Source organism: Solenopsis invicta, chromosome 4, assembly GCF_016802725.1.
Source record: "Solenopsis invicta isolate M01_SB chromosome 4, UNIL_Sinv_3.0, whole genome shotgun sequence".
In the NCBI taxonomy this organism is placed as follows: domain Eukaryota; kingdom Metazoa; phylum Arthropoda; class Insecta; order Hymenoptera; family Formicidae; genus Solenopsis; species Solenopsis invicta.
In genome coordinates this window covers 13,056,394-13,073,279 of record NC_052667.1, presented here as the reverse complement: position 1 = coordinate 13,073,279, position 16,886 = coordinate 13,056,394, and the positions used below count along the sequence as shown (strand labels likewise).

General features: G+C 37.5%; 1 protein-coding gene across 1 annotated transcript; it reads right to left on the bottom strand.

Moving 5' to 3' along the window:
- Positions 1 to 3,881: 3,881 nt before the first annotated feature.
- On the bottom strand, positions 3,882 to 6,517 carry LOC105206269. The gene is made up of 3 exons (XM_039448425.1): positions 6,329 to 6,517; positions 5,835 to 6,275; positions 3,882 to 4,013 (listed from the first exon to the last, which is right to left on the bottom strand). Exons 1-3 carry the CDS (start codon positions 6,515 to 6,517, stop codon positions 3,882 to 3,884), a joined length of 762 nt encoding a protein of 253 aa, XP_039304359.1.
- Between the last annotated feature and the right edge of the window lie 10,369 nt (positions 6,518 to 16,886).

The window sequence follows — 16,886 nt, the reverse complement described above, 5'->3', positions numbered from 1 at the left end:
GTATAAATAAGCAGCCATCCTAAGCAGGAGGATTATTCTTTCTTTCCATTTCATCATTTCTAATCTATCGTACAATCCGTGGCATCTTGTATGCTCGAGTCTGTGATACTCGGAATCATTCTTTCGTTCTATCCCATCCACCCGAGTCCATCAATTTGTCGGTACTTATTCTCTTCCTTCACTGAATTCATCAATTTGTTGAGACTCAGCTATATCCATTCAACTCCGTTAATCCAATATTCAGTCAGTCACCCAGTGCTGGTTTAGTTCGCATTTTTACTTTTCCGCGAGTGTCACGGGGCTAAATATCTACTGCGAGCGAACCTCCACACGATGGGCAATCAGAAACCCGTGTTGGCCACTACTATAATTGTAAAAAGTTAGTAATTCGAGTAATTTTTGCTACGCAAAAATAGTAAGTCATCATTCATTCTTTCTTTCTTCCTCCCCCCTTTCTTTTTTATTAACTAAAAACTATCGATTACTAAAGAATAATTACAGAAGTTAATATCCCGTTTCTTTCCAATATATGAAATTAATAATAATCTAGCCAAATCGCCCTCGAAAATGTGTCATAATTATACATGCGCTTACTTATATATATTTGTAATAATTTTTTAATAATCTCTAAATTATAATTATTTGAGGAATGATGTAATAATCGAATAATATTATTTAGATTATATGCTTAGATTATGAACCGTCAAATATATAACGTTCACAATTAATCATTTTTTTTTATTTACAACTTAATGAAAAAATTAATGTTAAACCAATACATTCTTAGTAATAAATAAATGCAGCAAATCAAATTGTCAAATGTAAAATCTTCTTTTCTTTTTTATTGGTATACAGGGAGTCAGGTAACTACCGCCCCTGGTTTCGTGGATTGATAGGTCAAGTAAAACTGAGCAGAAAAGTCCTTTCTCATTTTTTAATATTTGCCATAGTTAACGAAAAAAAATTAATAAAGTCTGCGAATAAGCGCGTATCACCGCACGCAAGGACCGCCCGCCGGTCGCCGAGACGTAGGCAGCCGCGACTGTAGGCGCGGCGCTGTGCGGTGAGGAGAGAAAAGCAGCAGTAGTTTTCTTATGAAAATAAAATTTTTTAACACAATATCTAAATATGGAAATGTATCTTTTTTCATTACAAATGTGTGTATACACACATACATGCATGAACAACGCGTGACAGATACGTGCGATTTAAGAAGTAATGAAAAAAGATACATTTCCATATTTAGATATTGTATTAAAAAATTTCATTTTCATAAGAAAACGAAGGAACGAGCAGCTCAGTGCGACAATCTAGCACCGCTCGCCGCTCGCGAGTACCCATTGCTACTTCTCCCTCCTTGCCGCGCCGCTTGTAGTCCGCAGCTACTGCTGTTTTTCCCTCCTCACCGCACAGCGCCGCGCCTACAGACGCGGCTGCCTACGTCTCGGCGACCGGCGGGCGGTCCTTGCGCGCAGTGATACGCGCTTATTCGCAGACTGTATTAATTTGTTTTTGTTAACTATGGCAAATATTAAAAAATGGTAAAGGACTTTTCTGCTCAGTTTTACTTGATCTATCAATCCACGAAACCACGGGCGGTAGTTACCTAACACCCTGTATATTTATAATAAACATATATATATCGAAAATAAGGAGAGATAATCTCCGCGACCGTTAAGACCGTTTATTCATCTGTGGCCTTCACACAGAGGTTTGTTTAACTTAACCTCTTGTCTCAGGCAATTCTCGCCGACAGGTTAGAGCCTGTCTCGTCTACAGGTTAGAGCCTAAGACATGACGAACGTGTGCTACGCACAAGCTGTGCTATTCCTTTTCTATTTTACTTAGGAGGTAGATGTAGGAACTTGTGAATAAATTTATTCTCAAATTTATTCTTAATTTTTCTCGAGCGTTTATGCTCTGACTCGCATACCAAGGCTCATTTAGCCTTTCGTCTCAGCCGAAGCTAGCCAGGTAAGAGCCTGTGGATCGTCTATAGGATAGAGCCTACGACGTGACGAACGTATGCTACGCATAAGATACGTTTTCTTCTTTTTCTACTTAAAGTAGATGTAGGAAACCTCGAATAATTTTGATGCTTACTCAAACTTTTTTTGTGTTTCTTAAGTTTTCTCATCAGGCGTCTCATCTTTCTCTCTAATCTGTTCTCTTTTTCATTTGAATCTTCATATCTTCTTTTTCCCATTTTTCCTTGACATGCTGAAAAACGAGATGATAACCTCGGCACAAGAAAAAAGAATGACAACATCGATGTGAGTTCATGGATGGTAGACTTCACGGATGATAGACTTTTGTCTTTGAAATTTGTGGCACCCCGGCGTAAGATTGAGGAGTACTACGTTTTATCTTGAGGAAAGAGGCGCGAAATACAAATTAATATTTTTAGTAAATAATATAAATAATATAAAATAAATGAATAATAATATAAAAATCAGATTAAAAATATAATATAAAAAATACAAAATATAAAAACATAAAAAATTATAAAAAATTGAAAAAATATAATTAAAAAAACTGAAAAAACTTTCTAAGACTACTTTGTCGCGGTGAAAGAGCCTATAATTGCATATATTTTGAAATATAATTAAATATGCAATTAAACTAAACCCAGTGACTGTTTAATTTGACCGTTTCAATTACATTTAATTTATGTCTATACACAGATATATGAAATACATTTCATATAGTACATACACACACTCACGCGCACTCACATCCCCACCCAAACACGCGTGCGCGCGCGCGTGTAACTATAAAATGTCTTTTACAATAAATCTACCATTGTTAATTTTACAATTTTAATTTGATATTTAAAATCAGCGATCTCAAAAACATTGAATTACCGATTTTTAAATAATTTTATTCAGTATTTGTTGAGTTTTCAATTTTTGATTTTATAATTTCCACCATATTGAATTGACCATTTTGAATTTGGTCATTTTGACTTAAAATTCGAAATCTACGCCTAAAACAACAAGGAATACCAATTTCTAAAAATTTTACTGCAAAATTTACCAAGTTATCAATTTTTGTCCTCTTTTTGCTGATTTTACCCATTGTGCATCGTTCAGGATATGTAAATTTAGATTTAGACAAACATTCAACATTTTTTGGCCCTCAAGATAGACGGACTACTCCATACTGTATTGTGGGTGTTGAAATTACCGCCAATGAAGAATTCATCATCAAATTGTGCAAAAAAATCTCTGCCAATTGGTTAAAGAAAAGCTTATTTGTGGCAGTTTGTTCAACGACAAAATAAGTAACTCTCTGGAGTTATAAGAGATTTTAATATCACAGATTTGTTGTGCGGCAAACGTACTAGGCGAGCCTAAGCTCGCAGACACCAGGATTTCGAGGTCCCGTAAAATGATTTGAAAAAAAAGGAGTCCAGTGATTTTGTATAATAAATATATTTGCCTTAGAGTCATCGGTTACAGCGTTGTTGCACTTGGTATAACTCTGATGGTCAACGTGGCACAACAGGACACGTTGTTTCACACTCAGCTTAATGAATTACTCTCCGGCGCTTGTTCGTTTAGGTGGTGGTTTTATACAAGAGTGATTACGCAAAGCCGCTGCTTGGTGTAATCTCTTGTCAGTGTTTTCGTGACACGGTTAGTCTAAGCAGTCCCCAGGTTTTTGAGATTTCGGGCTTCGTGTTGTGAAAACGCTTTTACATATGCTTATTTTCGTGGTATGGTAACCTCATTTGATTGCCATGCTCTGTATTATTGCTTAACCATAACAGATTTCAATTGACTCCCCTGCATCGAACATGTTCTCGTCTTTTAAAAATTTGATGCCATTCCTTACAAGAACAACTACGCCGCCACCGCGACGACCTATTTTGTCCCTTCTTATAACATCAAAGTTTCTAAATAGCCGTTCAGATTGTGGTCATACCATGTTTTGGATAATAAAATAATATTGTAGTCCTTGAAATTCGTTTTGAATTCTGGATGCTTTTTCTGCACACTTTGACAATTCCACTGCAAAATATTAATGGGCATGATTACATATATAAATTACAACACTTATGTGTTTTCGACTGCAGTGGGTTTTAATATACAGGTTTATCGCCATTTGCTGGAATCGTCCAATTAGAACGGACGATGATCGTCTGTTCTAATTGAACGATTCTGGCAAATGGCGACAAACCTGGGTTAAAATTCACTGCAGTCGAAAACGTTATTAGTATTACGCTTTGAAAAGTGGAGGATTCTTTTTCTCTATAGATAATATATTCTTAATCGAATCTGCAAAAATGTTATATTCCGCAAACAGTTTGATAAATTCTATTAATTTCACAAAGGCACCTTCAGGTAGGTTAGCTAGTGCCGAGAGGATCTTAATACAATTAACAATACCCTGAATTAAAGCTACCGAGTTGGAAGCGGTGGATGCCGCGTAAGTATTACCTACATTGCCTAGAAGAGAGCTTTGCAGGGAGAAAGACTGCGTTTACCAGAAATAATCAGCGATCTGTTCTTTAGCTGCGGAAAGTTAGTTAAATTAAATGTAGGTGGAGAACCCTGCGGAGTCCACGTGTTGTTTGTTGTATTAAGTGGCGATGAGTTGTGTGTGACGAGTTTCCTCGCTCCGTTGAAGTTGATATTTTGTAAAGCCATCTCGATGATTATTCTTTTAAAGATTATTTCCGGCCATTCCCTTGTTAGCGATCGATGTTTGCCACCGCAGTTGAGACAGCAATGCACGTTCAAGCAAGGATGTTGGTCGTCATGCTTGTCTTGGCTGCATGTTAGGCATTTCGAGGTATTTGTACAGAACTTGGTTGAATGACTGAGTTGGCCACAGTTAAGGTTGTTCTACAATGAGTTGAAAACGTTCTGTCGCCAGTTGCAAAGAATGGCAACTAGCGCTATTTCCGGTGGCAATAGGCTGTCGCAATTGCCAAACGAAAGTTGGTCGGGGGGCGCTCGAACGCTCGGTGATAGGTACGAACAAAAAGAGGTGTTTAGGGGATAAGCAATGTGAATAGTATTCTAGCGATGTACCCACATCAAATTCTCCACACTCTTTTTTTTATAATTGGGAAATGCATTACTGCATCCACCGTGCATGTGAGGACATAATACGGGGTATGTAGGGCTCCCTCCCCAAGCACGAAAGGTATACCCACTAAAACCCAACTGTTTCCGGCATCTGGGCTCGGGTCTAACCACGGGATCGAGCTACCATGCACCGCGATCAGTCTTAACCCTGACGAGTCTCTGCCCAAGAGCGGAGATTGCCCTCCAGAAATTAGCGGCCGACCAGTGAACCGGTCAGCCGTCTGACGTCTCCGGCTCCCCAGTTCTCGGCGTTTCGCATCCCAAGCCTCAAAAAAATCGACCGGGCAAATACCCCACCGCTGATATCCCAGGAGGCGTACCTCTTCTCAGGAGGGAGAGATCGGCTGAGGAGCCACCGCCTTGATAAACCCTACAGTCTCCGTTCCATCCTCCCGTGAAAGGAGAGAACGCGCCGGGCAATTCCGCGCGACGTGTTTGCCGTCACGATGCGATCCCCGTGCTGTTTTAAGTAGGAAAAAGGGGGCTGCTGCCGCAGGTACCTGCGGCGCCTGATCCCTTCCCTGCGCCTTTTTCTCGGATCGGCAACCGGGTCGTCCTCCCGGGTCCGCTCCGCCGCTTTCTTTCGTGATATGACCGTACTGCATAAGGAGACTATCGCTTCCCAACCCTCCTGACTGGCCAGCATCCCCCCCCCCCCCATATCACTCACGGAAAAGACAAGTCCGCCCCTATCTTATTTGCGAGGACACGGCGCTCACCGGCCCACGCCGGACACACCTTCAAGGTGTGCTGCGCCGTGTCTCTCTCCTTCGGGCAGTGATGGCATCTCGGGGAAGCTTTCCTCCCAATCTTCTCGTGCAGGTACTCTCCGAAGCAACCGTGCCCGGAGAGCATCTGCGTTACATGGAAGAAGAATTTTCCCCGTCCCCTATCCATCCATTCTTCCAAAACGGGCCCGAGGATCATCATCACCCTTAGCCCCGTTCTAGCATGAGGCAGTCTCTCCCGCAGGTGCCGGAAGATGTCCCGCCTGGCCAGGTTTCTTCTAGCCTCCGTCATCTGCTGCGTGACGAGCTTGCCCTCGCGGGCCAGTTCTTCCTTCCAGTCGTAAATGTCCGCCAGCGCGTACGCCACGTGATCTACGGAGGCGAACCTGCCGCCTCCCGCAACACGGTGCGGTACGCACGTGCCACCCTGATAGTTATTTTGCGTTACTCTCTGTGCAGAAGATCTATGTTACACGCGCAGGTCATCAAGAAGCCGCACCTCACCGGCGCACCGTACAACGCGATGGAGCGCACCACCCCCATGTAGAGGCGGCGCACTCCCTCGCTTAGCCCACCCAGGTTGAGTATTATGCGGCCGAAGCTCAGTACCGCGGAGCCCAACCTGGCGGCCAACAACTCGAAATGTGGCTTGAAGCTGCAACGCAAGTCGAGGTGAAGTCCCAGATACTTCATCTGGGACTTCACCTCGACCCGCGTGCCCTCCACCACTATATATGTCCGCCAAGGGCCCCTCTTTCTCAAAACCGCAGGGCCACTGTTTTATAAAGAGCAACTTTTGGCCCAAGTCGGCGTATTTTTCCCAGGACATGCGCCAGCCCTGTTGCCGCCTTTTATTTCACCTCACGCCAATCCTCGCCCGAAACGACCACTACGGTGTCGTCGGCGTAACACATCAGCGACATCCTGGAGGGGGGGGGGTGCAAACTCAAAACGCCGTCATATTCAATGTTTCACAGGAGGGTCCCGAGCACAGAGCCCTACGGAACCCCCCTGCTGACCACCCTTTTCATGCATCCATCGTCTTGGTCGCCGCAGATGATCGCGCGTTTATCGAGGTAGGCCCCGTCCACCTTCTCCAAGTAGGAAGGAACTTCCTTCTTGCAGAGGCGCTCCCTTTTCTCGCCTCCCAATACCTCTTGTATTGGCGAGCCTTTTCTTCCTTGTTGACTCTCCTCCTCCGGGAGTATCTAGTGTACTGGCGTTGCACGGAATTGCCTTCCTCCCTGGGAGGAGCAATCTACGACGTCCACCAATACACCGCCCTCCTGGCGATGGGGCCATTTCCTCGACGACAAGGCATGGAGGCGTCACAGATCTCTGTGAGGGCATCGCGCAGGTCCTGGGAAATATACGCCGGCTTGGGCCAAAAGTTGCTCTTTATGAAACAGTAGCCCTGCGGTTTTGGGAAAGAGGAGCCCTCGGCGGACATATATAGTGGTGGAGGGCACGCGGGTCGAAAATCAGTCCCAGATGAAGTATCTGGGACTGATCCTCGACTTGCGTTGCAGCTTCAAGCCACATTTCACCTCCGCCACGACGTCCATTTTTTTTCTCAGGAGGAAGCTCCCATGTCTTGGCGACTGCAGTTACATACGCCGCGTTGTCATCAAGTTTCTTGAGTGCCCATCGAGGGGGGGGGGTATCTGGTTCTCCCCGGTAGGGCTTTCCCTCCTCTTGGTGGTCTCGGTGAGGAGACTTCCATCACGATGTTTTTGTGGTCGGAGAGAGTCTCCTCATCCGAGACCATCCAACCGTTCACTTTCTCGTACGCCGACGCGGAGCCGAACGTTACGTCAACCACGGAACTCCCGCGAACCCTCACGCAGATGGGCGCCGTGCAATTGCAGGAAAAACTAACTGTGGTTGCAGAAAAAACTAGCAAAAGTTGCCAAAGGCAGTGAGGCTTTGCAACCGCAAGGAAAATCCGCCATTATACCTTTGGTCAAATGTGACTTGACACCAAAAGGAGGCGAGCCCTCCATTGCGATCGTCATGATAAGCAACAATCGACAATCAGGACCAGGTGATGGATACGTAGTCCAATGCGGAAATGGATGTGATGGAAACGGTGGACGAACCGCTATTCCAGGCAGTGGATGCCCAGCATCCGAACAACCAGCAGTAGAGCATCTCCAATACCAAACAAATTCAAGAAAAACCACAAAACCGAGGCGCAGATTTTTTGGACAACAGAGTGGAACAGCCCAGGAAAGAAAACAAGAGTACCCAGCCCAATAATTAGGTTAAGCTACCACAAAATTTTATTAATTTTAGTTTATTTTCTACTTTGTTTTATTTTAATATAAATACACTATTAATTTAGATTAGCAATCATGCCACAAGTAATATTAAATTAGTTAAAAATCAATTTACTATATTTTCGTTACAAATTTAATTGTACCCATTTATTCTACACAATTTCCTTGTAGCCTATGAGGAAGGAAGCCAAGTGACGCCATGATGCAGTCAGTCGGTTTCAAACCACGCAAAAGTAAGTACATGCGGGAGAGCATGCATTGTAAGTGATGCAAGATTGCGTCATCGCACGCGACGCGATTCATTAAATTAGTTATAAAAAAACATTGTGATATGAGATAGTCTATGTATAGTCGTGAGCTAAAAAGTTGCAACACATTTTCTTCGATTGTTTTTGAAATGCAGACTTGCTTATCAAACGGCAAACGTCATTGGTTCTTACCTGTGGATCCAATCAATTAAGCATCAAACTATCTACCATCAAAGAAAATGTGTTGCAACTTTTTAGCTCACGACTATACTCTAAAGCAGACGTGCGTGCGTGCGTGCGTGCGTGCGTGCGTGCGTGCGTGCGTGCGTCCGTGCGTGCGTGCGTGCGTGTGCGTGCGCAATAAATATACAATTAAGTAAACTTTGCATAAGTCTCTTGCGTACCCGACACGTTCCGTTTCCATGTGCGTACCTACAACAATAAACGCACAGACATTAAACAAAGACGATAAACAGTAAAGATATAATTACCTGTGCATCGACGAACCTCACGCAATTGCATGATATATCCTATGACGACCGTTGACAGGGAAGGACCAGCCTGGCCAATTACCATCCGGAATTCCTGAAATAGAAAAACGGAATACGTTAAGACATTTTTTTGGTAATTAATAGGTCAAATTAGCTGGCGACCGTGAAATTTTTACGGCATTCGTCTAAAAAATAGGTGAAATAACCTAAAAGGTGAAATTAGGAAAAATCATAACCGTTCGTCCGGTCACAACCCCCGGTAACAATACAATGGGAACCAATGGCGGACCAAAAAACTAAGGTAAAAGTGCCGGATCATCACAGAATGGATGTGGAACTGAACTTGAACCAGGCAGAGGCCACAAATATTATTCAGAGCACGAACGACTAGGAGACGGCGCCGGATGATCCCATGGAAGGAAAACATACCACAACTACTTTGCTAAAGGAAGAAAGCACCCTGGACAACAGAACTACGCCTTCCCAGAAGCCAGCAGAGAAACAAGCGGCGAAAGTAATAATAGATTAAGCGTTAGCAACATTATAAAGTGTCGTTTATTTTATATTTTATATACTTTTTAATTTTTATTCTTTATCGTAACATAATCCACAAGTTAGATATACAATATATTTGAATTACTTATAGTAAACGTTAGTTTGGATCAATAAACCAATTCAAACTCTGTTTTATAATATAACTTACAATTTATCATATAAAAACAGTAGATTATATATGTCTAATTACATGCGTATTAATTACGGTTAACTGACCAGTTTTAGTTTAATAAGTTTCATTATTTTGATTATTTTTAATCGTTTAAACATAAAAAAGTTATATTCAACTACAAAATAGTAAAAATCACCACAAATTTAATTTGTGGAACCAGTGGCTACGGGATTCAGTGTCAATAGATGGCACGACTATATAACCACAAACAGAAAATTGTGGTTTTACCGCGCTTTTGGCGCATTAATACATGGCAAGGCGCCCGAGTGGAGGAATCCTAGAAGGTAACAGATTAAGCGACGCCATAATAAGAGTAGTCGATCTTGGACCACGCAAGAGAAAAAACATGCAATTGGTTATGTATTGAATGTGATGCAAGATTGCATCATCGCGCGCGACGCGATCCATTAAGTTTAGTTTAGTCATTAAGAGACATTGTGATATGGGATATTTCATATACTGTAAAGCAGACGTGAATGATTCAATTATGCAAACAGTTCATTTTATTTTTCTCATTATGTGTGTGTGTGTGTGTGTGTGTGCAATAAATGGACAATTTGAGTAAATTTGGCATAAGTCTCTTGCGCACCCGACATTGACATGTCCCGTTTTCATGTGCATATCTATAATGATAAATGTGCAGACATTATATAAATGCAACAAACATTAAAAAGATATAATTACCTGTGAACCGATGAATCTCACGTGGCTGCGTGACATATCTTACGACGACCGTTGACAAGAAGAACGAGCCTGGCCAATAAGAATCCGGGATACCTGAAACAGAAAAAGAGAACATATTAAGACATTACCTTAGTAATTAATAGGTCAAATTAACTGGCAACCGCGAAAACTTTGTAACATTCATCTAAAAGATAGGTGAAATAACCTAAAAGGCAAAATTAAGAAAATTAATAATTGTTTGTCCGGTCACAGTGTATTACAAAGTGCGTAGTAAATTTTGCAACTAGAACACGATAATAAAAGGCTGTTTTGCCCACCCGTGAACTTTATAAAACCCAATTTAACGAGAACGTAGAAGGCACGCTTAATAAAAATATAATATGCGTCATAGTAAAAACCTTCTAAGCGAAAACAACATATTAATTCAATTCTCGTAATGGCGACCGTGACAGGATACGTTGTGTGTATTTAGTTGCAAATTTACTCATGAGAAATAATTATGAAGTTGTTTATTAATAAACAATAAAGATTTTCCATAAAAATAGGAAATCTTCTACAATAATAGAATCACTCATCTAAATGGACTTTACCATGTATTGTGGACAAAACGCAATATTGGCGCAGTACCCACAAGCTTAGACTCACCCATAAAAATGGAATAATCCATGCAATTGTGGTCAGGATAATAGACTCAACCGCATATAAGAGATTTACCCAGGTATTGTGGATAATCCGATGCATTGTGGACAAAATTTGAAACTGAAAATAAACATTTTTAGCAATGAAATTCATTGTTATTCGACTATTAACGTTTTTAAATGCATAATAACGTTACGTTAAAATTATCTTTTATTTGTTAAGCGCGTAGATTACATTTGAGGTACACCCAAGGACTTTGATTCTGTCCATGGGAAAATTTTCCAAACTGAGAAGTTTCTATCTTTCTACATAATTACAGTTCATGATTAAGGTATCGACCAATAAGCTCTAATCGTTTCATTAATCATGAACCGCGAGTATGTAGAAAGTGGTGACTTCTTAGTTTGGAAAATTTTCCCATGGACAGAATCAAAGTCCTTGGGTGTACATTTGTAATACAAAGTGCCGAAATTTTGTAAAATCTTTAGGTTAGTTAAAATTACGACGAAGAGACGCGATGATAGTATTCTTGTTAGATGACATAATTGCCAGTTGTGGAACAACGTGCGCTAAAAGACATATTTGTTGCACAACAAAGTGTAAATTAAATTCGGATAATCCGAAATACATAAAATTTGCAATAATATTACTTAACGTACTAAACAAGCACAATTTGTGGTTAAACATCATTTTAACAAGCGTATAGATTAATATAAACAATTGTTTAAAATAATATAAGAATTACATGTGACAGATTGAGGTTAAGTCATTTAATTGTGAACAATACACTGTGATTACGGACAGACGAATTTAATTGTGGTAAAATAAATAAAAATTAACCAAACAGCTACACTATGAGTATTTTGTGGTCAAATAAACAAAAAATAAATAAACAACAAACTTTAAGCAGTTTGCAATTATAAATAAATTTTACGCAATTAGGGTCAAATTGGCTTGCAGCCAATAGGCATGTGATACTGTAAATACCCACGTAATTGTGGATTAATAGACAAATAATTACAAAAAACCGTAAATTAAAGGTGATTTATGGTTGAAATAATACAAATAATCGCTAATTTAAATCTCAATAATTCTATTGTAGACTATACACAATAAAAGTCATTTTATTGTGGAAAAGATCCATTTTTATGCGCATTGCATTACGCATATGTGTAAATTTTATAATTGCGTAACAAAACTAAGCTAATTGTAGATAATATTCCGAAATTATAAAACAAAAAACGTCATATTGTGGATAACATCCACATTTATAGTTTATTCAATACCTATACCTATAAATAAAGCTATTTATCAAACAAAACTGATATATTTCTGGATAATGTACACAAAATATAAACAGAATAAACTATATTTCCAAAAATAAATTAAAAATTAAACATATAACATATTTGTAAGTAGCTGCAAATACGACAGAACATTTATTTGTGGAAAGAATTTATTTATTTCAATAATTACTTACAAATTTGTGGATAAAAGAAGATTACAGTGTTTTGTGTATAGAAAACTCGAGAAGCGAGTTTTGAACATATTAATCTGTGTTATGTTTCAGCACCAAGTTACGACTATGCACGCTAACGTAAACCGTAGATTAAGTTAAAACGTGTATTGGTTAAAAGCGCATATGGATCGATGGGTTAATAAAAATAAATACGATTGTAAATTTTGAGAGTCGTAAACGCAATACGCAAACACTCGTTAAAGTCAAAGTTGCAACTGCAATAGCCGTGATACCGTTAAATAAGACGTAATACTATGCCGAACTTGTCTAGATCGCCGATCCAAACGCGTACAATGCAGAATACGGGCCAGGGGGCTAACACGAACCGTATTTTGGCTTGTGATTTGCGTCGGCTTAGAGTCGCCAAATTGCTAGATGGCGTTGGCAACATTCATGCCTACATGCCTGCGAATCCTAACCGCATACAATACCATGTGCGCCGTGTGGTATGGGCCGCGTATATCTAGCGTAATTGTTGCGGGCTCTGCTGCAGCTGCAAATAATAATAGTGTTGCGCAAATTTTACGCAATATGCCTCGTTGTATTGCCCCGAGTTGTACCAGTGGATATTCGTCAAATAAATATGAGAAGGTCCACTTTTTTTATGTGCCAAAAATGTTAAAGCTATAAAATTATAGCAAATAGTTTTAAAAAAAATGTAATAAAAGCATACCAAGCTGTATGTGAGAAGCATTTCTTACCTAAAGAAATTATTTGGCGTCGTACAATTTGTGACAAAAATGGAAATATTCTCAGTGCGGTAAGTTATATTATAACTACGTCATTTAATTAACTGCATCTATAGTTATAAATTTCTATAAAATTTCTAAAAACGCAGCATGTAGTAATTAAGCTAATTACAGATTATTTAGTAACTTAATTCTGACATAATATTTCTAGTCTGTTTCGTACAAAATTCCTCGATTACAAAAAGGTGCAGTACCAAGCCAATTTCCTTGGACAGAGGAAATAAAAGTACACAACGACGAAGAAGAATTTAAAACCTCTACAAATGTTCTTAATTTATCATGCAATATCGAAAAAGAAAGACAAGTTTTATCTTTTAATGACATAATAGATGCAGTTAATAATAATAAATTAATTATACGAACGCAATGGATATATATAAAGCATTTTGTAAATGGCATAAATAAGTTATTGATACTTTTTTTACTAAAGTGTAATACAATGATACAGGACAAAAACTGCTACACATTTCATTTAATTAAAGAAGTTGTTCTAAATGAAAACATGAAGTTGGATATAGTTATTTTAAAACAACTTTCAATAGATGTTTCATCAAACGTTAAAATACATAAAAATATTGAAAGTGTAGAGCAACTGACAGAATCGTTATATTTTATAGACAATTTAAATGTATGCTTAGATGTTAATGTTAATAATGAGTTAGCAGAGCTTGAACATAATGCAGCTTTTCAAGATATCTATGGTACATGGAGACATAAAAAATGTCCATCGGTGATATTACATACATTAAAAATATGTTAATTCTGTAAGAATATTACAAAATTATTGAACCGAAAGCGCATTCAAGGAAAAATAGTTAACAAAGTAAAACAAATTAAAATAACTTATCGGCACTTATAGATCAAAGGAAAATGTTATTATTGCGAAAAAGATATGACAAGACAGAACAGACTAGAAAAAGAGCAAAACGTGCAGTAGACAGATTGAAAGCAGAAATAAAGAATTGTATGGCAAAAGTTAAAGAAGTAGTGGATGTAACTATAGAAAATCAATTATAGAAGAATAATATTCTTAAAAATCAAATTAATACAATATTAGAAATAATAATAGCTGCAAAATGTGCAAATCCAAAAATCGAAGCTATAATGAAGAATGGATTTTATTATGCATGTTAATGCATATGAAGTCACCCAGTTCATATGAATTTTTAAGAGATAACCAGATATTAGCTGTTCTATGTATTCAAACTATACGTAGGTTAATATCAAATATCAAACAAAATTTTGCAAGTTATACATTTATATATGCACATCATATGTAGAATTAAATATTAATTTAATTTCTGATAAAATTAAATTACATCTGTTATAAAATAACTTATTAGCATCATATTAATAAAAACGTAATTTTTTTAGATGCCTTTCTTCAATCAATACTTCATGTAGATTTGATACAAAATTTTTTGAGACATTTAAGCATTGAACAAAAAAGAAGAAAAACAAAAACATGGTATAATTGTACTAGAATAAATGTACTAGAATTACATCTCAGGGAAAATATTAATGTTAATTCACAAAAACTAACATATACTGGATTAGTGGTTTTGGCGCTGATGGACCCAAACCAGTGAATCTTGATGAGAAAGCCGATCATGGCTTAGTAATTATGTTTCAATCAATAGCAGACTGTTATTCACAACCAGTTGCAATTTTTGCTTCTAAAGGATCTGTTTCCGGAGAAACTCTCGCAAAACTTATAATTAAAGTATGTTATATTTGTTAATGCATTCAGATCAGGGGCGTCTCTAGCTTAACTGCCGCCGAGGTGCGAGGATTCGTATGCCGCCTCCTCCTCTAGTTTGCGGGTTTAATAATTAGGGACTTAAGGATGATGAATGATTTGAGTGAAATAAAGCTAAATAGAGAAAATTATTCTTAATATAAACTAAATAACATTTTTATTTATTAAAATATTAATTATAATATTGAAAATAATTTTTTAACAGTTAAAATCAACTTTTCTTGATTTTCTTATCGCAAATTCTTTTACAATATCATTTATGTCTATGTCAATGTCGTTTTCAATACTTATTATAGCTAAATTCGATAACCTTGCTTGTGTCATAGTTGATCTTAAATAATTTTTATAATTTTTAATTTAAAGAATGATCTTTCACCCTCAGCAACAGTGACAGGTAATGTTAAATAAATGCGTAAAGCAATCGATAAATTTGGAAATGTGCTAATTAAGTTATTTTCAAATAAATATTTTAAAATATCAAGTGATGAAGCGGTAGATTTTAAATAGGTCGGTAAAATCTCTATTTTATTTTGTAAATCGATTGCATTTATGTCAGAATAATTAGTTCCAAAATCTGTCAATTTATTTTGTAAATCCATGCAGTATTTAAATTTATCATTCGAATCTAATTTTGTTAAAGTGTCAAGGCTGTGTAAAAAAGAGAAATAACTATTGTGATTAGTTAGTAATTCGAACCTTTCATCTAGTTTAGTTATAGCGGTGTCTAATAAAAAAAAATAGAAATTAACTTTAAAATGCAACTCTGGATTTTGTATAGCATCATCTCTACTTTCATAATCAAATATAGGCCTTTGTTTTTTAGGTAGCACAATATTGATTGCTGGAAAACTGATCTCACAATCTAATTTTTCAGCAATAACTTTTGATTCATTAAGCATTTCTGTATAAGCTAAATCTGTCCGACGTTCAATCAAGTATTTTTTTACTTCTTCTAACATTTTAATAGCCTCTGGAAGTATCACAGTGGATTTTTGCATTATTTTATTTACAATATTAATTTTTAAGAAAATAGCATACCAAGTAACTAATGAAAAAACAAATTTGGATGACTTTATTTTTGACATCAAAGAATTTGCTAAGTTCTTTGTGTCGTTGTCCTTATTTGAATCGTTATAAATAAAAAACAAAGCATCATAAATAATTTCCAAATTGAAACGAAGAGTTTTTACGGCTTCAATTCTGCTTTCCCATCATGTATCGGACAGTGGCTTTAAAGTTAAAGTAGGAAGTTCTTTTTTTAAGATTTGCCATCGCGATGTTGACCCCGAAAAAAATACATATATTTCTTGGACAATAACAAAAAAATTAGTAACTTCCAGCGAACTTTTTGCTGCATCATTTATAACTAAATTAAGACTATGTGCTGCACATGGTACATAAAATGCTCTAAGATTTATATCCAAAATTTTTTTTTGTAAGCCAATCTTTTTACCTTTCATATTAGCACCATTGTCATAGTCTTGGCCACGCATATTATTAATATCAATATTTGAGTTTTTTAAAAAGTCCAGTAAAAACATTGTTAGTCCTTGTCCCGTCGTGTCAGTAATAGGACAAAATCCAAGAAAATGCTCCCTTATCTCAACATTTTTCGTTGAGGGATTTAAATAAACAAATCTAAAAACTACCGTAATTTGTTCCTCATGGCTGGTATCTGGTGTACAGTCTAAAATAATAGAATAATATTTGGAATGTTTTAAAGTATTAATTATAGTTTGTTTAATTTTTTCGCCTATTATAGTGATTAGTTCATTTTGAATGTTATGACCAAGGTAATGAAGCATATTGCGGTGTTGGGCTTTTTCAATGCGATTAATATGTTCTGTTGTAACGTTATCAAATTTTGAAATAGTTTCTATTAATTGTAAAAAGTTTCTATTATCTTTTTCAAACAATTTTTTCGTGTGCCCTCTAAAAGCTAAATTTTGTCTAGCTAAAAATTGAAT

Excerpts from the sequence above, each read along its gene's own strand:
- LOC105206269 (XM_039448425.1), bottom strand. The coding sequence starts at position 6,517 with ATGAAGTATCTGGGACTTCACCTCGACTTGCGTTGCAGCTTCAAGCCA. Across the intron at positions 6,276-6,328 it reads TCGCGTTGTACGGTGCGCCG|AGAGTAACGCAAAATAACTA; the intron begins GTGAGGTGCGGC and ends TCTTCTGCACAG. Across the intron at positions 4,014-5,834 it reads CGGCGCAGCACACCTTGAAG|TGGAATTGTCAAAGTGTGCA; the intron begins GTGTGTCCGGCG and ends AATATTTTGCAG.